The sequence below is a fragment of the Excalfactoria chinensis genome, chromosome 6 (genome assembly GCF_039878825.1).
Source record: "Excalfactoria chinensis isolate bCotChi1 chromosome 6, bCotChi1.hap2, whole genome shotgun sequence".
Taxonomy (NCBI): domain Eukaryota; kingdom Metazoa; phylum Chordata; class Aves; order Galliformes; family Phasianidae; genus Excalfactoria; species Excalfactoria chinensis.
In genome coordinates this window covers 31218495-31241130 of record NC_092830.1, presented here as the reverse complement: position 1 = coordinate 31241130, position 22636 = coordinate 31218495, and the positions used below count along the sequence as shown (strand labels likewise).

At 34.4% G+C, this 22636-nt stretch overlaps 1 protein-coding gene across 6 annotated transcripts in view; it reads right to left on the bottom strand.

Annotated features, from left to right (window-relative positions):
* ATRNL1 (attractin like 1) overlaps positions 1-22636 on the bottom strand; it is a 403630-nt gene that overhangs the window by 173936 nt on the left and 207058 nt on the right. For 3 of the 6 annotated variants that reach the window (XM_072339810.1, XM_072339814.1, XM_072339811.1), the window contains exon 26: positions 20052-20130. The exons of the other annotated variants lie outside the window; for them this stretch is intronic. In XM_072339810.1, the coding sequence (XP_072195911.1) occupies positions 20052-20130 (79 nt within the window). The remainder of the gene's footprint in view (positions 1-20051; positions 20131-22636) is intronic. 6 annotated transcript variants of the gene reach the window in all.

The window sequence follows — 22636 nt, the reverse complement described above, 5'->3', positions numbered from 1 at the left end:
TCATAAGTATTTATTACTAAGGATAAAGTTGAGCTGAATGCTCTTGAATCTATAGAGTCATCATAGTAATGTTTTATGGAAGAAAAAACTCGATAGACCATATAGTGAAAAATACATTCATGGAAAGTATAATGCTGCTAAATCTGATGACTATTAAAAAAGAACAAGTCCAGCGTTTTTTCATGAAGTTTACAATATTTGGATAATAAAAGCTACTGAATTTAAGAGCACCTTAAATATTTCCAAATATAATATGAGAATTTGCATTAATTCCAGATTCCTTCTGATCTTTCAGATGAATAAGAGAAGTCCCAGATGAATAAGCAGGAGGATGTCCTAGAACCTTGATATACACAGGGAAATCACAGCAGCAAGTTAAGCTATCTGTAGAGGCTTTGATGCTGACAGTGCCATTCAGCAAACAACTATTGAGAACACCAAAAAAATGCAGGCTAAGACCAATTCACAGAATTTAAAGCCCCAAAGTAAATAAGATTATAATGCTGCTGTTATGATGCAATGAAATGGGAGTGTTAGCATGTATTTCTAATAAAAACAGATGAAGGAATTTTGTTTATACAAACAGAAGAATCTGAGTTAAAGCAGAAGTTATTCTACCCCTTTGCAGGAACTCTCTAGAACCTTGATATATGCAGAACCTTGATACTCACAGCACTCTCTAGCTCTTGCAGGTAAAAAACCTGTAAAACATATTCCACCAAATGTTGCAATATCTTGTCTGATTAAGATCCTACTACTTGGACAGAAAGTAAAAGCTAAAACACAAATATTATATTAATGCAGAATGATGAAAGTCTTGTCTCCTTTAGAGGTGTGGGTTCTGTCAGCAGATACCTCACTTTCCTTTAATGACAAGGAAAACTTAATCCCCAGTGTCCCCCATGACTGAACTAGGATGGGTCTCTGTCCTGTACTTCTCCACTGACTTTCCTGACATTTGTAGAACTTACTTTTTTGTATAATTTCTCCTTTCTTATCCACTATGTGTCACACTGGCCAATGGATTACAAATTTTAGGAGAATACAGGGAGAAGAGAAAGATCACATTGACTGTTTCTTTAAGCAAAAATTCATGAGAACACTCTATGAAGTCATACATAAGGAATTATTCTATGAAGTAGTCATAGTTCCTTTCATCAGTGATATTTCAGAGTTGGTCATTCAGAGTGACAGAAAACTCCATGAAGTTGGAGACATGCCCTGACAGCCTGAGCAATGATACCAGCCCATGTCTGCCTAACAGCAAAGGTCTGAACTGACAGAGCCTGACCCTTACCACTATTGTGCTGCAGGAACCTACAAGACAGCTGGAACAGTCCACAAGCACATAAAAGCCTCTCAGTACAAATCAGATGTTCTGTGCAAAAAAGCCCCACAGTCTGTCTCTGTGAAGGGAAATCTCTCTGCCTGTATATCTACTATGCACATACACTACAAAAGATCTATAGAAATCACAGAATAGAAACCTTTAAGTTATGGCCGAATATGTTTAATATTAATATTTGATATTTAACACATAAAGCACATTCATTCAACAGTGCGTTTCCTAATCTTACTGGCATTTGTTGCTCAAGATGGGTAGAATTCCCAGGTTTTGCTGTAACCAGACAAAACACCCGTACACTCGCCTTTCTGCCACCAGCATTCTTCTGCCTGCATGGATTTATCAAACAATGCAAGCTGGTAGCAATATTCCACATATGTTCACTTTGTGTAATCCTCAAAAAACAAAGGAGCTCAGATGTGTGAACAAAGTGAATGTAATTCACTTACAAACCATTTGCAGTATTTTTTTCTTTCTGGGTAGTAAGCAGAAATGCCGGCTTTGCTTCCAGAATTGTGGTTATCTTCAGTAAAATCATAATCAATCTTATTCTTTGTGTAAATCTAAGGCATGGTTTTGAATAGACAAAAAAACAAAGAACACATGGAAGAAACTCATAGGAAATAGCAAAAGCAGTATTCCCTGCACAAGAATATAGATTTCCAGTGAAGTATATTGTCTCAGCTTTTCTCCGAGACAACAAAATCATATTCAAAGATAACAGGGCATAGAGTGAACTTAAATCTCTATACTGTGTATGTCCCTGAGAACAGGAGGAACTACACACTGCCCTCTTTCAAAAGATATGAAATGCATTACACATAACTAAAAGAAAATCAGTTCAATTTCTGACGCCACTGATTTTAAATAAATAAATCACAGCATCATTCTTGTGCAATTAAGGTTAACTAAGTATATGCTGCAGCCATGCAAATAACAACAGCAACACACAGACAGCTGGGGATGGATGCGAGAAAGGTGAGAGTGCAGTTGTGTGAGAGTGAAGGAATTGATAAAGCATCTTGGATGTGAGGGAACTCAGTCTGATTCCTGGAAAATACATATAGAAATGCATATAAAAACGACATATAAAAATGTGAGAGTTACCCTCAGTAAGCAAACAGTAAAACTGTGTATTTAGCTATGAGCAAACAGAATGTAGCAGTACAATGCATTGGAAAACATGCCCTTTTTTTTATAATATATGAAAAGCGAATCACAAGTTTGGAAGAAAAAATCATCAAAGCCACAACGTTGGAAATAACAACCATTGTATCCCAACAGATGGCCAGGTGGCAATATAATGCTTAGTTAATTTTGAAATGAGGGCACTAAATGTTTTGTGCCTATCTAATCACCTGATGGAAAAAAAACCCTCCCCACCAACAAGACCCAAACTTCAGAGTTATTCATATGTATACATCAGTGCCTGTCTTCTTGGTAGAGCTGTTCTTAACTCACGTACTGTGCATTAAGGTACATTTTAGGATACTTAGATGACATTTCATTCAGCTACAATAGAGGCACAAAGAGCACAGTAACAGTTAGAGTCCTGCCTACCAATGAATAATGTCATCATTTTCTATGATGTCAGTGTTCTTTTTCTTTTATAGTGCTGTTATCATTGTCTGTAATATATGGGAAAGTAGATCTGATATTTATGTGAAAGGTGGTGAGGGCATCAGTCCAGAGAAGGAGGCAGAATCCAATACTCACAGACGTCATTAGGACCTTATTCATGTACTTTCATTAATTTTGGACAGAAGTATTATACATAATTCTCTCTCTGTCCTATAATAACCTCAAAGAAACTTGGTTTCACTTGTTGGCAATTGATAAGAGGAACAGAGTAAGCAGACATGAACACTGACAGCAAACTGGGAATTTGCTGCCTTTGATACCTCCATCTCATTTTAAGGATAAACAGGTCTTCAGTTTTCAGAGATGTCAAATTTTGAAGGTTTCGAGATTGTGTGTCTCAAACTGTTCATTATCTGACACAGACTGACTCTCTGCACTAAAATAAAAATGACAATTATTGCTAACCTTAAAACGTTAAGTACCAAAAAATACTTGAAAGCTTTGAAATCTGTAACAAATATTCGTAGATTTCATTCCAAAGGTTAGAATTAGAAGAAGCACATGCCAGAATTAATACAGAACAGCACAAGACATTGCTGCAGGTATCACAATGTCTGATGCACAGGTAGGCTTCACTTGTGTTCTTTTAAAATAACACTATGTTATTAAAATATATATATATATGTATATATCCATAGTGCATTGTAGAATTATTTTGAGTCTCTACATCATCAGATTGAAACTAAAAATAAATTAATTAATTAAAGCAAGACCAGAAAGCACTATTGCCTGTTCTCTTCAGTAACCTATAGCCAAATAAGTTTGCCATATGAAGACCAGAAATCATGTCAACACATGAAATGTTTAGAGTGTGTATAGTTATAGATAGAAACTTACTTAGAGGACATCTCAGATGTTTTTGTTTCAGAAGTATTGACAAACATAACTGTTATTCTACAGTGGCTGAATTTGCCACAGAACTTACTCCCCTGAGAATTTACAGTCCTTTATTTACCACATCTCCTCACTAGTCAGGGAACATCTACACAAACGACACAAAATTTCTCTAACATCTGAAGTGCAGTCTGAAGGATTTATGTGTGGTTACGGATACTTCTGCTGACCCTCAGACCATTCATCTCATGTGGATTTTGTTGTTGGTGGTGGTTTGGATGACAGGCTTATTTTGTATTTTTAATAATACCTGCGTCTGTACATACAGACAGACATACAAAGTTAAGTAGTTATGGCAAGAAACTTGCAACACATTACTCTCAGTTTATGCTACTTTTTGTAATACACAATTTCTCTGATCTAAAATCTGGAATCTAAGCCAAGTTTGGGGCACTGGTTTCTTCAGTGGGTATAGGCATGCTACTCCAGAAAGCAATGCAAGCCACCTGCCAGCCTCAGCTGGCCTTTCACACCTGCAGATGCAATCTCTGCATGTGTATGATAGTCACCAAGACACGAGAACTAGCAGATAAATTTTTACATTCAAGCACCTTAAATTGCAGAAGTAAATAACCGTGGGCAAAAACACATGGATAAAATAGATAACAGCCTACAAATTTATCCTGAACATCAAACAAAATGATGGGAACAGAGCTTTCTGCATTTTCTGTTTCACCTGTACTCCTCCAAAAATTCACTGACTTCAAAGAAATACTCTTAAGTTGCCAGCTGTGTCTGAAGTTCATGTGAAGCAATTGTAACTGTTTTTTCTTATTTAAGCCATGAATTACAGTTAGCTTTATTATTTCCTGCTTTATTCCACATTCTGTTCTAAGTACCAATAACAAGGATACAACTTTTAAAATTAAAAGCATTAATAAAATGCCACATGCAGATATTTTTCAATGAAAAAAAAAAAATGTCAAATGTAAATAACCATCTAGGGATCTGAATAGTTATTTCCTCTATTTCAAACAGCTTCCTGCAAGTGAAATATTTCTGGAGAATTAAAAGTATATCCTTTACAGATCCGCTGACAGATACTTTATGATGTTTGCCCTTTATTGATATCTGAAACGTTTTTGGAGAGTATGTGCTTTTAAGTTATTTATATCCCTGTTATAGAAAAAAAAAACATAATGGGCATTATTCTACAATTCCCTCCCTATTGGAACTTGCTTATTTCAAACCTAGAAATCATAGCCCATCTGTTGTGGCTATGTTCAACTGAGGTTGATCCGAGGCGAGCTTTATAGGTTCGTGTAGAGAGGTTTCCCATTTCACTTCCTGCATAATCCCTGGGAAGTGGGAAAAGTGTTCTCTTGGCACAAGATGTTAATACTGCACTGCACTGCAGCAATTTCTCTCCTCCACTACACCAAGTTGCACTGCACTGCCCCGTCAATCCTCTTAAACCCTTTGTATGGTCATTTACACACTCAAGATGTAGTTTAGTGATTATTATATACCAACAATGTACTCAGGCAAAAGCATTACTTTATAAAGTCATCAATCTAAAGAAATTCTTTTGACAACAGAGTGCAGCTATAACAGCCAAAAGGCAGAGGCCTAACCTTTTAGAAGTGCCAATTTAAACAAAAACACAACACAGCAGAGATGTATTTCATAGGAGCATATTCAAGTGTTGACAAAATAGAACCAAAGGAAAATAGAAATGGATGGAAAGAAGAAACACGTGCATGAGATGTGAGAGGGAAAGAAAATGGAGAAAACCATAGGTAACAGTTTCATAACCAAAATCAGAAGGACAAGGGAAGAAAGATATAACTTGAATTAATGTGTCTATTAAAACCTTTTTTCCCCTCATTCTCTGGCAGAATAATAGTATAAGAAAATGAATTTATCACTTACTTTGAGAGGCTCCTCATGGAAATGCTTGCCGATAGCTACCTTGTCTTCCGAAAAACCTCTGAATAAAGGGCAGATAAAGTGTGCATTCTTATGTTTACCTACTAGGTGCAACTCGGCTTCAGTTAAACATGAAAGAAGCGTCATTATGGTATGATGTTACACGTAAAGAAAGCTTTCTAGGAAAACTTAGCAATTTATGGGTAAAGAAAAAAAGAAAGAAAAAGAGAAAGTTCTGTTCTGAATGTTCTGTGTTTTCTTTTTTTTTTTTTTTTTTTTTTAATAATACTTTTAATACTTTTTTTTTTCCTGTTAAATACAACATGGCATCAAAACTGAAAGACGCTCCTTAAACAAGGAGATTCTAATTTGAATAAAAGTACATTATAAACTCCCTGAGACGCCAGGAAGATGTATTTTTTTTCCCTTATTTAACCACTGGGACCAAACGTGGATAGCTACAAAGACTCCTCAGAGCCTTGCACTAAGTATGCTGGCCTCACACGCACATAACAATGACCTGCTCCCAGACACAATGGTACTTCAATTGGCACAAGTTATTTCCTTGTTATCACAAGTGCCAGCCATTCAACATCAAAGGCACCTTCACTTAGGATTCGACAAACATTTATCTTGAAGAAGAAACTCCACAAGTATATTAATGAGACGTATTAAATATTCCTAGCAGCCAGAATAAGAGTGAAACTCTCCAGAACTTCAGAAAACGGTTCATTATTATCAAAAGGACATAAGCACCACTTGATAAACTTTTATGTGAGAAAGGAGGGGGGGGGAGGGAGGTGTCACAGTGGGCTGGTGGTTTTTTTTTGGAGTGAAAACATTCTAATTTAACAAGACTTAAAAAACCCACTTATCATTGGATTCACTGTATTTCATAAACAATTTTACTTTCTTACCTTTTCCCTTTGTTCACTTAATTACTAGATTAATTGTTTTAAGAAAATATGAAGATCAAAAGCTGATTTAAAGCACTTCAAGGTATGAAAATCAAAGTGAATTATGAATGAAAGATTATAAGAATATCTTTTTGCTTTGCAAAAATATATATTTATAGAGTATGGTTTTTTTCTCTGTTTAAAATATAATACTGTTAGGGAAAGGTTAGAACTAGAAACTGTATGGAATTCTTCAAAATACCACACTCACCTGATGAAAAGCAAAACAGAGAGAGGTACAGAATAGCTCTAATGAGAAGCCACTATGTCATATTGCAGCAGTTGGGTATCCTAATCTTCAAAACCTTGAAGGTGCATACACATTACTGTGGTGGGGCATAACACTATCTAGATTAGAGCAAGCCACATAATTTTAAAGAGCAGAGTTTCAGCAACATTAGGCAGTAAGAAATACGTTAATGTTCTATGAATAGTTGAAGTTATGCCTGTACATTCTTTATTTGCATACTATTGATTTGTGCCACATTTATATGGCAAACCACGGAAAGATATACTCTTTCTGCTCACCTTAATATAGATTACCTCATCCAAAGTCCCATGGAGGGACTAAGACTATGAGAAACTTGATCAGGGAAAACTTGTCAACACTGACACTAACTTCTCACATGGAGTACACTATGTGAAATACCCATGACAGTTAAAGCAGGACAACTAGTTGCCTGAGGCTTCTACCCATTATGATGAGAAAAGTAAAAGCTCATATTTTTGTAGATACATACTGTGACTCATAATGGAAACAACCAAACAAGACAAGGAAAGAACCAAAACATACCAACACTTCCATTATTCTTGGAATGAGACATTCCATAAATAGCAAAGATCTGCATGAGATGTAGAGACATTGGAGGTTCAAGCTCAGCAATTGAAATGCAATGACAAATTACAGCTCAAAATAGTAGCAGAAATACCACCTTGTCATATAATTTGGATTGGATTCTTCACAGAAGTTTCTCAAAATAATTGTATCAAACTGACCTGAGATGGTGGCAAAGCAGAGGGACATAAACTCTTTGTAAATCTTAGCTGTGTATGAGAACTTTATACTCATTACTAGTGAATTTGTCACTGTACCAACTACTAGAAAAAGCTGTTTACTGTTGAGATGGCAAACAATATATTTATATATCCTATTTTCCTTACATTATAATCTCCTTATTTCTTTATGCTCTAAATATTTACTTCCATTTAAAAAATTAAAATTAATAATCTTAATGAAGCTGTCTGTGTTCTACTAAAAGTGAATTTTCAGCCTGTAGATAAACATCTTTGTCAAAACAGCTGTTTGGAAATAAGTGTCTACACTATTATATTAACTTCAATTAGCAATTTCCTTGTAAGTAGACATACAAAAGTAAATATATACATAAACAGCAAATTTTAAGTATTTTATTCATTTGTTACTTCAAGAGGTAAAACAATTCCACACAACTTAATCAGGCTATAATGCAGCTCAGATCAGACTGTGCTTGATCCAAATTTTCTCCTCAAAACACCCAGTTTTTAGGCAGAAAGAACATGGAAAAAATAATTACATATTCAAATACTGATGATGTCCCCAACACTGTATTTCAATAGCACAGATGTCCTAAACAATATCATATTCATTTCAGTTGGGTTCTCCCTCTGAAATTGTACGTTTCCCTCAAATTGTACGTTTTTACATAAAATGTATCAATGACTGGAGAGATAAGGAAAGCCAAAGTTTGATGCAAAGTACTCGCTATGTGAAGGAAATATATTTAAATTACTTCAGCTTCAGGTCAGCATGGAAACCAATCTGAAAGCAGTGTAAATATAATACAATGTCCATCTGCAAGATAGATAAATCTTCTGCCATCGGTTATAGGAATGCAGAGCTCACAAAGATGCAGTAGTTACTACTTCTGATAAGTATTCTATACGTGCGCTGTTGTAAAAAAATATGCAAATGCATTTTAAAGACCTGTGAAACTGGTTCAGCAGATGGAGAACCAGAATGATTATAAAAAGATATATTACAGAAAAAAATAGTAAAAATAAAACCAACTCCTCAATTTCTGGTCTGTGCAGGGTTTTCAGTTTTAATCCCAAATAAGCCACCTTGCTTTGCTTGCCACTCTTACACAGAAGCCAGTATCATGACATGATGGGTGGGCGGTCAGATCCAGAACAATTTGTCCTGTTCAAATCATGAAACCAAAAAATGCAAGTTGGACACAAACATAAGCAGTGCAAAACATAAGGGGCTAGTTTTGACCTTAATTTTCTGAGATATTGAAATTTTTAACCAAGATATGCAACATCAATAACATCAAAGACTACATTTATGCATTAGAGATTAAAGAAGAAGAATGCTGCCACTTAAAAGTCTTCTCAAAGGATAAACAACGGAACTTACGGCTAATTACTTGTATTTACTATCATTTGGGACACGGTTTTGCAATGAAAGTGTAAACATCAAATTTGTGCACATTTTAAAATCGTCTTTAATGAGGAAGTGCAGGTGCTATTGCAGCAGTACTTTCAGTGTCTGGAAGCCATTCTCTTTCAGGGATCTCTTTAAATCATGCTCAGTACTGAAAAAGAAAATCCAAATTCCTTTCATAAATTTGAGATTACTTCAATTAAAGGAAGAGAAAGTTTATGAAATTAGATGTATGCTGCTGGAAATTCATATCACCTAATAACAAGCACACTAAATAAAAACACCACTGTTCTTAATCATAAGGTCATACAGTTAAAGAAGACTTCAACCACTCTCCAAAGACAGGTCTGACATGTAATTCCTGTCATACCTTATCTTAAAATCTTCCAGTGACAGAATCTCTGGGATCTCTAAGGCAATCAATTCCAATGCCACACTATCATTACAAACTTTGTGTCATTGCAAATTCTTTGTGTCACCTGAACACTCATTGCTGCAACACAACCACCTCACTTCTTGTCCTCTCTACAATAGATATGACAAATGCATCACTCCACTCTCTACATTCAAGACTATTTTCACTCCTTTGTACTCTCTGCACTACGCAACTATAGATACCCATACCTTCCAGTTGCTATCCTTCCACAAATGCTTTCTACCTTTCCTGTTTCCAGTACCTTTCTGAACTTGAACGTCAGAACCGGACACAGTGCTCCAGTTAGGGTTACATTAACACTCAGTGTCTTAGAGATGATATAATCTACCATCAGTAATATACTCCTTTTCTGTAACCAGGTTGCTGCTGACTCGTACTTAGTTTGTGAACCTTTCTAAGCCATCGATCAGTTCTATTGAATTGTAGCACAGTCAGCTTTTTCTTCACGCTGTTTTTGTGAAGATTATTATTTCTACCAGATAAAAAAAAAAAAAGCTTGCATTCACCAATACAGATATTCTCTCCAATTTGTAAAGATTATTTTAAGCTCTAACGCTGCCTACAGTACTCTTGTGACCTACCTTATTGGATCTGCAAATTTAATAGATATGTTCACCAACTGTGTAACTCAGGTCATTAATAAAAACACTGACAACTTCTAGAGCTCTGACAAATAACCGAGGTTAACCTGCAGCCAATGACTCATTTTACTGACAGTGAATATCTAAGTATGCTTTTCTGACCAGCTTTGCACCCACTCCACAGCTCTTATGTGACAGACTGTTAATCACTTACGATGCTGTACAAACGTGAGATGTTTTCTCCTTCTTTCTAAAGGACCCAGCACATGTTTTTCATGTGATTTTGTTCCCGAAAAAAGCACTGGCTTCCAATCTTGTTCAGTGATGTTTTGGGAAATTTGTTGTTCATAATTCTCTGACTCCCATTTTCCTCCCTTTCTACCAAAGTGATTTATGATCACTGCATTCCATGAGCTTACCATATACTGGATGTTCTAACTAGAGGTGAAGTTTGAACATTTCATACCTGGGTGATTTAGTCATTAACAACATTAACAGTGAATATTTCATTTCCATCAGAATGGGAAAGAAAAAGAGAACAAGTTCAGGAATATTACTAATAGATACAGTTAAAGTATTAAGCCAAAATGTGGTGAGTCTGATGCTCTCAGGTCACATAACTTGGTACAACATTTCTGAAATGTGTCCTCATCTCTATTCTGGAAATATTTTGCTCTAACTTTGCGAAGGCAAACAATCATAGTAAAGAGTATTATAAGTATCATTTATTATTATCATACTCATACAATCATAAGAAATGGATGATTTCTTTTGATTAATCTGAATATGAAACAAAAGAGATTCATATTTTATTATTATTTTTTAAATATTTACACTTACAGTAAATATAACACTGAATCTAACAGACTGTACTTTAGTACATGTCTGTACCTCTGATTATCAGTAGTGCACCATGATAACAATTAAGTAAGCCATTCAGTGTTCAATTCACTTATTTTTCCTGCCTGAACAGACAAATTCCTAAATAAGATCCCTAGGTACAAATAGGATTATTGGAAAATAAAGCAAAACAGACATGCAAATAAGCTCCCCAAATAAGATCAATGGCATGGGTAATGGCAAGCATATAAAAAAGACCTGTACAACTTGCTCATTTCTACAGGTAAAGAAACAGATTGCCTCAGCAGTGAAGCAATTTGCACAAGGGAACCCATATAACCATTAAACAAACAGTCTTTGAAACCTAAATTTCTCCTGCATGGGACATGCCTCCTTTTCTGTTTACAGGAGTATTTTTGACTGTAGCTGCACAAATACATAAGGCTAACAAGCTACAGCTATTTAGAGATGGTAAGTCTAATTAACTTGGAGTCAAAATGTATGTGGAGCACAGAGCACCAAAAAAAGCTCAACCTACAAGGTTTATCGAGGTTTCATTTTTATTAATTTCATGTGGTTTAATTGATTGGTAAAGCAGTCTAGAGTAATTTACTGATATTACAATTTAACTGGCTGTAATGTTGCACTCAATCCAACAAATACCAACTGAAAAAAATGAAACGTATTCTATTTTCCCGAAATGACTTGTGCATAAATTGAACAGCACGGATGAAAAATAATGATCTGTTCAAATATTCATATTCCCTATAGAACTTCTGCTACCATACAACTGTCCTAAAATAACATTGCATTAATTTTAATTAAATTTTGCATTTCAAAGCATTCTTTCCACACATAGTATGTTTTTGTGTGACTTCTGTCAATACTTGAAAGATGAAAGGAAAGCCAAAGGTTGTATGTTAATTATTAATTATCTCTTGAAAATAAGCATAATGAGCTTAGTTTATACTAGGTTACGCTATTTCTCAACTATTGTTTGCAAACAGTTGGAGTAGTAAAAACTATAGCTGCAGGAAGGATACTGCATCGTTATATTCTTCAGAAAGAACAACTGTTCTACATTTTTGTGGACTGTGCTGTACACCCACGGTTTCCTCTGAAGATATTTCTTTTCAGCCTATGGTTCCAGTGTTTCTAATAACAGATATCTCAATAAATAAGGACATATATGCTGATCTTGTCATCATGTGCCTACTTGGTTTTTCCTCTAACCCAGAGAAAGAAGCCAGATGAACTGCATGGCCATGGTTTGCTCCCAGCAATGACACCAAGGAATGTTTGTATAATATTTGTATAAACAAACATGTACAAAAAAACACAGAATTTCCTCACAGAGTTTGGGATAGCAGCCATACTGACATTCACAACCATGAAGAGAATCTGCTAAGATAGTAAACCGTTTAATAGCACAGACACTAAAAAAATACCCTGGTAAAGTTAAAACTAATTCCTGGTTCTACTGATTACTGCATTCCTTTTGCACTGAAATGCATTAAAGCTCGATCTTAGCAGAGAACTATTATATAAGTAAAAACTTAAAAGATGCTTTGAAGACACTAAAGAAAGAATAATTGTGCATACTACCAGCAGTAATTGTAAGAAAGGAAAGGCCAATGCATTTATTCTAGAAGGCACATACTATCCATGATGGGTACAAAATGCAAACATTTTGGGAGAAAAAAAAAAAAAAGAAAAGAAAAAAAAAAGTGAAGTATGATATTAATCTCTCTTCACAACCATTTAATTGTGCATATACGAAAATTTATCTAAAAAAATATCTGAAAACAAACAAACAAACAAAAAACAGCATATTGCATGTACCAGCATGGAGAAGCTGGAAGTTTGTTGAAGAGATGTGCTTTATGAAAGAACACTAATAATATCAGCATCAACTATCTATAGGGGAGGCCACACATTAGCAATCAGAAGCACTGTTATCATGAATTGACATAACCTTTAGAAAAACACTTAAGATTTAACTAGAAATAAACAAAACTTCAGGTACAAAGGAAGAGCAGAGTGAGAGAGTAATGCCATATCTCTCCTGGGTTTGGATTTGGAGTTGTCTCCCTGCTCTTTGAAGGAAAGGCAATCCCATTTTCTTTTCTCCTTCACGTTTCTTATGCCAAAGGATCTTTTGCATTTCCCTTAATTCAAACTTTCGAACTTCTTCACTCTGCTCATAGCAGAGTTCTTCCAAGTTTCCAAGCATTTCTGGTATTTGCTCCTAAATCCGCTCCTTTCCTATAGAGCACTGTTTGTGATTCAATGGAGAACAACAACAAAAGAAAAAGCAAGAAACAACAAACAGAGGAAATACAAATGTACAGAAGAGTCTTGCTGCTTTGGACCTTTGGACCAACATTCAACACCTGCTCTTTTGTTTTGCTTAGGAGAAAAAAAAAAAAAGAGTCATCTATTTTGGTGCTACCCTCTTTGTTTCCTTTATGCTGTGGAAATGACTCCAGATAACTTTTCATCTCAGAAATTCAAAAGAAGCTCTCCTGGATTCTTCTCAGAGCCCCATTGCAGACTGCCTCTCTCTCTGTCTACTGCTTTTTGCTGACAGGTATTTTGCTGTAAAATCTCCTAATGCTCTCATGTTGACAACTAGTCCCATAGAAACTTCTCTGACCATAGAGCTCAACAACAATTTCAGCTCTGCCAAGCTCTTCACTTTGTTCAGGCCTCGCTTGCTCTTAAATAACATTATTTTTTTCTTCCTGTTAGCTTGAAAATTTAACCTCATCACTGGTAAGATTTAACCAGGTCTGTTAGATAGTAGGAATTAATGTAGTACAGCATATGCACACACACGTCATCTACAGCAGCATTTTATTCTAATCTTTAGAAATCTGAACTCGTAACATAGTTTCTTCTGAACTGAAAACCATAATTATTAATTTTAAAGTGCTGCTATCATCACTAGTAACTATATGCAAACTTCATTCTATATACAAGAATTATAAATAATGAAATTAATTTATTTTGATTACCACCTCTTAGGACCTTCAGGCTAACTACACCATGCAAACATAAAGAAGGAACTTCCATTATTATGCATTAAGCAGAGCAAACAATTTTCTTCTTCCAGTCATACTAGCTATAATATAAAACTCCTATCTAGTTTACAGTTTTCTTTCTTTCTTTCTTTTCTTTTTTTTTTTTTTTTTTTTTTTTTTTTAAGAAGCAGCACACAGTTTTCCTTGTAATAAACCTATCATCTGTTATCTTATCTACTCTCTCAATTTTTGTGGGATAAAGAAACTGATCTGTAGGAAGCTGTCAGAAATGCCTCATCTCAGCTAAAACTGTTTGCCTTATCTACAAGCACAACAGGATTTCCTTTACATCTGCTTGTTGAAAAAAAAGTCTCATGTACTTAATTTAAGAAAATAAGTCCACATGCAACTATGAGGAGGAACAGATTTTCATAGATCAGGTAAACATCCTTGAATTGATTATTTGTCTTTGTTTCTGCTCCAAGCATGGTCACCAGGAAAGAACACAAAATCTAACACTCTACTACCACCATTTTTCTCATTATTAAGTTAAACATAAATAAATAAAATCATCCTACTAAAGTATTTGGTACTATGATACATAAGAAAATGAGACATCCATACGACTTCTAAAAAATGAAATAGTAAGTGTAGTACAAAGTACTGTTCCTTAGTTCTTCTTTGGAAGGATGACACGAAGATGAAACTGAAACTTATGGAAGGGAAGATCTGCATAGGAAACCATATCACTAATTTTTACCTTAAAGCATATTCATTCCATGCAGATGAGCCCTTCAGTCTCAGACCCAAGTCTTATGAATTAGTTATTCATGAAAAACTGTTAGCACTGTATAGTTTTTTAGATATCTGTATTAGATCAACATTATTTAACTCACCCCCAAAAGAAACCTTTCCAGCATAATAGTCTGCTGCTAGTACCATTTCATATTTTAATATAAAGAGAATAAACATGATGAGAAGTACTAGCATAGAAATTAATTAGATAATACTTATTTTTGTGAAGTAACAGTACTATTACTATAACCTCAGTTTTAAAAAACTGAAGATTAACTCTCAGTAAAGGAGATTTGACTCATCGGATCCTTTAAACAACCAGTCTCCCCCAAAAAAATCAAAGTGTAAGAATGAACGCTGCAGAATCTGGGTGGGATGAGCTGTTTAGAGACGTGTTTTATAGTAATGAGACAAGATCTAGTGCCAACTAACTAGGCATATCACTTGAAAGGTTCATTCAGAGAAGAACCTAAATTTTAGGTAGGAAAGGAAGCAGAAAGTCAGACTAAAATAAATGACCTAGTTGTCTTCAGTTGAAATAAGCAGTCATAGCTTTATTGATTTCAGAAGAGCATGAGCAATATAACAAGTTGAGGTTCTAGTCCTATGAATAGCTCCTTTGACTTCAGAAAGATTACTCACAGTCTATGAGTAAGTACATAAAGATGTGTAAGATATTTGCTAAGCAACAGACAAGAAGATACCAAAAAGGAAAAGTGATCTGAGAGGTTAACTTTGAAATGAAAAGTATATAATCCCATAGACATCTACACACAGAACTAAGCCTCCTTTTCTTCATGTTCTGTACCATATTCTACATACAGCATTATTCCTAAACTAAACATGTTGCATTCCATAAGCAACATTAAATACATGAAATGCCATTATTGTATTTTCTAAAAGGCATAATTTAAAAATGCAAGTGTCCTAACAATTTAAAGTAAAACTGCTTTAGCTGGAATTCACATAATGTCCACATTCATCAGAACTATCAACATAACCAAACTTTCCTGGTTTTACTGGGTTACCATAGAAATGAGCTTAGAGCCATTACATAAATTGTTAAGAAGTGGACTCTTTCAGCATCATTTGTGTTCTAACAATCTTTGAATATTCAAAAGAATAAAACCACCTTGATGTTAGAATTAAGGCTAGAAAGTTTATTTTTTTAAAAAACAAACAATCTTATTTAATAAAATGAAGCAATAAGTTGTGTAGAATCCACACACCATGCAAAGCATGCATTCTCTCTAACTCCATGTTTTTATGCTTGTATATGCTATTCTCTCAGACATGAAAATGCTGCACAGCTAACTGTATAATGAAATGCTATATATAAATATGAAAATTCCAATAAAGGAATGACATTAACCTTTAAAGTTAGCCAAGCACTTTATATATATATAATACCATGCTTTCAAACATTTTTACACAAATGTGCAATCATGCATTACTTTCTTGTTTTTCAAGAGAGTTCCAGAGTATTACATGGGCAAATAAGATTCTAAGATGTGCTTTTAAATATATAAGCTCTTTCTCTTGTGTAACTACGACAGTGTTTTGAAAATTTTATGTTTCATTTAGAAACATAAAATTGCATTTTAAATAATAGATTGACCCAACATACACAAATATACATATTGGCACAGGATGTGTTGGCCTATAAGTGCATTTTGTGTGTGTTTGTGTAGGGGGAGGAATAGGACATCTGTATTTATATCTTCCATTGCACGCCTATGGATTAACGGCAATAAATCCCCAAAGCATCTGGCTGAGTTCACAGTGTATTTGATCAGCAGCTGCTTTACCTTACGAAAGATGAATATTTGCCAAAATACCTCAGCTAGAAGATGTGTGCTTTATAATCCTATCTGTATGAGTTGTATTAGTGACATTAATGTAGACTTTTTGCAAGCAAAAGAGAAGTTTGATATGCTGTTAATGAGAAATCATTTTAGATGCCAAATTCATCTACATTGTGGTGCCCTTCAGAAAAAGCTGCTCAAGGGACAAAACATTTGAGCCACTACAAAAATGGTAGGTAACCTGTCAAGATTTCTGTACAACGACCCATGAACAGATTCATCTTCAACCATTCTTGATGTAAAACCACAGAAACATTTTAAATAAGAAACATACAGAGACATCAAATTATATTCTCTTCAATTTTATCCATTGGTAGATCTGGGTAATATAACTTTTGTGTCTGTGTGAAAAAGGAAAACAGAGACAGATTGAAACTTTGTGTGTGGTCCCTTGGGTGAACTCTGAGTATAGAATGCAAGAAGTCTAACAAATCATTTTGGGGAGGAAGTGATAGGTCTCACCTCTTCATCCAGTGAACTAACTAATGAAATTTCACAGAAAGGTACTGGTAGAAAGGTAGTGTGTCTTTGAAGGAAAAAAGAGGATGAGAGAAAAACCTAGAGCATATATTTTATATATATACATATACATATATATATATATCATGCAGAAAGTACAGACTGTGCTAAAAATGCTTTACTGTTTTCAAGCTTAAAATTCTTAGGAACTCCTTTACTTTAATTGACAAGCATATATATCCCACCTTCTGCAAATTCGACATGAATTTCCAGGTTTGCTTAAAAATGTTTTCCTGCTTTGTAAGTAGGAATTTGAGTTTGGTACCCATAAGGACATTCCAAACTCCTTCAGTTTGTTCCTGATGAAAGATAGTGCTGTAAGAATAATGCTAAGGAAGTAATCTGATAAAATTCACTATTATACCTTCCAAGGATCAAACACTCTCAGCTGTGCAATATTCCAGTACCCTACTTCTTTAAAAACACTATCCCTAATTTGTTGGTTTTTTTTTTTTTTTAGATGTCACTGATCCATGGGAGGGATGGGTAGGGGAAGATGTCAATCGATACCAGGCAGGAGGTTGTTCATGTTCTTCTGCTTAGAAGTACAAGAAACTCAAGTACACAGCCAATGGAAAAAATGATTTCAATGAGTGAAATGGAAAGACCAATAGATACAGAGAAAGGAAAGTTCAATTTCAGTATTAACAAAGATCAATTTAAGTTTTTTGGAAGACATAATTATTTAGATTTATTTGCATATACATATATATCATGTCTTACATGTACATGAACACATGTAATAGGATAGTTCAAGTGAACTACTTAGTAAGATTTTGGCAGTGACTGGATCAGTAGAATCTAAATCTCTGCTCAAAAGATCAATTAGGAAAGGAACTGAAGATGAAATTTCTTTACTAACAGGAAAATGAAGACAACCCCCATTATAAAATGGCACTCACTCTTTGCTTACTTTGGCCTGATGCCATTCAGTTTAGAACCAAAAATGACCCAGTTTAGGCAAGCTTTAAAACCAACCATGAAAAAGATATGAATTTTCATCTACATCTAGAAATCTAAGAAAACTTAAATTATTTGATACTTTCAACATCCTGATAAAACTTGTACTAACAGAACACATGAACAATAAATTTCCACTTCTCTTGCTGAAAACAGATTGAGGTTAACAATAATGGACTAAAATAGATGGAAAACCCATCAGACTAGAATGGTGGGCTTTAAAAGTAGGACTTAAAAGTAGTATTATCCAGATAACATTTCTGAATGAGAGACAACTAAGTTTCTCTAGCAGTACTTAAGGAGAAGCAAGGATCAGCACTCAAGCATGGACCTCTGAGAATTTTAATCCAGTTGTATTTCTTTCTTCTTAGCTCTCCTAAAGAAGCTGATTCATATTTACAGTGTACTTATCAGTCAACTTGTATGAGCTTTCATAAAGACATAGAAATAATTGTTATGATATTACAATAATAACACAAAAAACACTAAAAAAATTTCTACGTGGATCTGTTATTTATAGAACGAAACTTACAGACTAAATTAAAAACACTAAAAATCTATGAGACTAAACATAAAAATCAGAATAGAGTCCCTTAATCTGTAATATCATATGCTTGTATTTGTTCTTTAATGTGCCATAAAAACAACCTGATAAATGTGGGAAACAAATTGCGCAGAACTATTAATAACACAAGTATTGAGACAAATTTCAATGAAATATTAATAAGTTGAATTGAATACTGTAATTTAAAGTAACTTTTATCTGTATTTTCCCTGTAATAACAAATAGAAGAGCAGTTGCCTCATGACACAGAACATGATTTATAATATTCATCTCAATTTAAGAAAAAAAAAAAAACAAAAAACAAACCTCATTCAAGTAACTACTATTGCATATGTCTTTCTATGTAGCACCAGTTCAGAGCTAAGCCTGGGCATCAGCACATTACAATTTCAGTGAAGGAAAACTGTAAGTGTACATAAATTCACTGCAGATCAACAATCAAACCCAACCAAAGAAAACATATTTAAACATTTATAATAGGAGAATATAAGGAAAAAAATATATAAACACACTTTTTTTTTTTTTTTTTCCTTTTTTCTCTTTTCAAATCTAGACTACATTGCCATGAAACAATTACTTTTTTTCTAAAAATCATCTAGATTGGAAGCTTTGCAGGGAAAAATAATCAGTGTCTGAATATAAGCTCAATCTTGTCATATACACCTAACATAACCAGAATTCAATCTCATTGAAGTTTAATCATTTGTTGAACAGGTAATAATAAATATTTGGTCCAATTCTTCCAAAACTGCTAGGACATTTGACACTATAAAATACTTTTTAATGTAAAAATACATATCGTGCTATGAAAAAAGAAAAAAGCTACTGATGTCAATAGATGCAGAATTTTGCTTAGGATTAAAAAAGACAAATAAAAAGACAATGAGCAATTAAAAAAAAAAAAAAAAGTAAAGTAAGTAAAAACACTTTGAAGAGAGGGTTGTTTCCTAATATATGTTTCTATGACCTTTGATAATAACACAGCAAAGTAACAGTGCCAGATAACTTCCCAGAGAAGTTTGAGATGACACACTACAATCCCCTTTGTTCAGTCAACCCATCAATGCTTTTGAACTGCCATTTTGAGACTATTTGAGAGTACACTCCACCATAATGAAAATTCAGCTCTCTGCAATCTACTTCTGCTATGTCTGTAATTTCTGACAAGAGGAAGAAATAATATTTTCTTCATTTTCAGCGCAGAAGATAAAGGAAAACAAAGTTCAGAGGAATACTTAAATCGTGCATACAGGGAAAGTGTGAACATGATTGTTCATCAAAGCTCTCAATATATTCTGGAAGATAAGACACGAGAATAATCTTAAAATTATTAATACCTCTCTCCGTCGAGAAGCCCAACAGGTTTGTTTGATTTTCCAAACGACGGCAGCTACCAGCAGTAAGGATAAGAAACAACTGCAATTACAAAAAGAAAAAAAAAGAAAGAAAAAGAAAAAAAAAAGTATTTGTAATATAATGATCTGAAAATGTTTATATATTACGGTATCAGAGTAATAAAAATACACTTAAACTCGGGGAAAAGAAAAAACAACCCACAAAAAGAGAGGAAAACCAAACTCTTCTAGGATGACAGGAAACAGTCATCCATGTTTAAAGTCAAAAGAGGATGCACACCTACAGTGCTATGGTTAAGTCTATAAAATCTTATTGTCTCCATTAGTTTGGGATAAGTTCCACTACAATCATCCATAACAGTCTACATACACACTGCTGACTCAACAAACATCCACTGCATGTCCACATTCAGTAGATAGAAAAACAGGGCTAACTATGATGAAAATTGATATCTATTTATGCTTCATCCCTGGTTTGTAAACTCTGAGTTATTTCCAGGTACAAAGGAATCATAGCTAGGCAGAGAGTGTGACTGGCTTCGGGAACTAGGTTTGCAGGTGTCAAAAGATCTGTTTAATAAAATCAAGTATTTCTATAGTGAATCACTCAAAGAAACACCACTACTTTGCAGTTTCAAGGACACAGCGGAAAAAAAACAAATCACAGCCATTTAAACTTCTGCAGTTCCCAACAAGGGCACATGTGTTCTCTCTTGCTCCAATAATTTTGTATTTGTAACATTTAGTCCATAAAGAATTTTGGCAAAAAGATCACTGGATTGTCAATACCTTCCAATGAACTTCTGGATATTGATAAAAAAGCTTCTAAATTTGATAGCTAACATAAAGTCAGCACATCTTTTAATTTTGATAGTTTTCATTAAAAAAAAAACAACTAGATAGTTCTATCTGGGTGTGTCCTGTGAACACAACTGTGGTGCATTGTTTCTGTGATTAATACAGTCCTACAACTATTAAAATAAACACTGTTTTTGCCAAAAGTCTTCAGAATATATTCCTTAACTAACATGGAATAAACCAAAAAGTCTCTGCATTAGTGAAGTTCAGTGAAATAATGTTCATAAATACAAAATACATTATCCATGCAGGAACATCAAAACCCCTAAACAGAGATTTAGTTATGACCTAGAAGATGCATCTCTAGGATGAACAGCTTATGACATTCAATACTTGTCTGTAATATGGAAACTATTAGAAACCAGTTAGTAGTAACTAGAGTATAATGTCTCTATTAAGGCAATGAAATGAAAACATCCAGTCATTCCTTGGTCTGCAAGCAACAGAGAATCAGATGTACAACCATATGTTTAAGAAAATATATAATGTGAACAAAATAAATTCAAAACTCAGGTGGCAGTGGCAGGATCCAAGGGAATGGCAGGGAACTGCATCAGATGAGGGTGTTAGAAAAAGTTGCTGCCCCAGAGCACAAGAGCTGGTTCTCAAGGGCAGTGGTCATGACACCAAGCTTACCAGAGCTCAAGAAACATTCAGACAACACTCTCAGACAAAAGATCTAATTCTGGGGGGCCTCTGTTTGATGTCAGCAGCTGGACTTGATGCTTATTATAGGCTCCTTCCAATTTACAATATTCTATGACTCTATGGACTCAAGTTTTCCTTTATGATTAAAGTAATACAAATAAATACAGCATTTCTCTCAGCATCTACTTCACTTAAAGGTCTTTCTAGCTTTCTAAATTCTTTTTATCCATTTCTTTCTTTGCACACTCTTGAGAAAGTTTGACAGAGTAAGGCTAAGTCTGAAAGAAGAAAGTACCATACATACAGGAGTTTTGGACATAGTATGCTCAACTACTGCTCAATTATGTAATTAACAGCTTGTTTTTGTTTATTTTGTTGTTTGATTTTTGTTTTACATATGAGATTTAAGTCTGTCTGCTTAGTTACAAGAGGGGTAACATTTCTTAGCCTGAAAGGAAAAAAATGGTTAAAGAATCTGTTCCTAAAAGCAAAGTTTGACTTTCCCCTTAATGGCCAATGTCAACCAGCAGCATTCCTTTGAGCAGATTTTAAGTCTGTGACTTAGAGATTTTTATGGACAGGAATAAATATTCTGCCTCTCTCACTGTAAAACCATTTTAAATGTAGTGCTGTGCTTTTATTGGTTCTTGGCATGGAGTCCCTAACAAAACAAAGCTGGAGTTTTGATTGGTTCTGATTCATAGATCAGAACAGTCCAGCATATCTAAGAATCATCCTCCCAAAAGGCAATGACAGAAAAGTGTACTGTAGTAAAAGAAGACAGAGTGCAAGTTCTGGTTCAAAAACCTTCGGAAATTCTGAAATCTCTTAGGCTTTAATGTATATTGCTGTAAATCACCTTTCTAGGTGTATCTTCACAGATAGGAACCAAAGCAGTAAGAACATTTTAACTGATGCACCATTTTACTAACATGGTATTTCTTAACAAAAAGCTTTCAGTTAAGGAATTTTACTGACTTTTTCTTTTTTAACTTTTTCTGTTATAACAAACTGATTATTAGAGAGCTTTTTCCATTTTGTTTAACACATCGCTTCAGTTG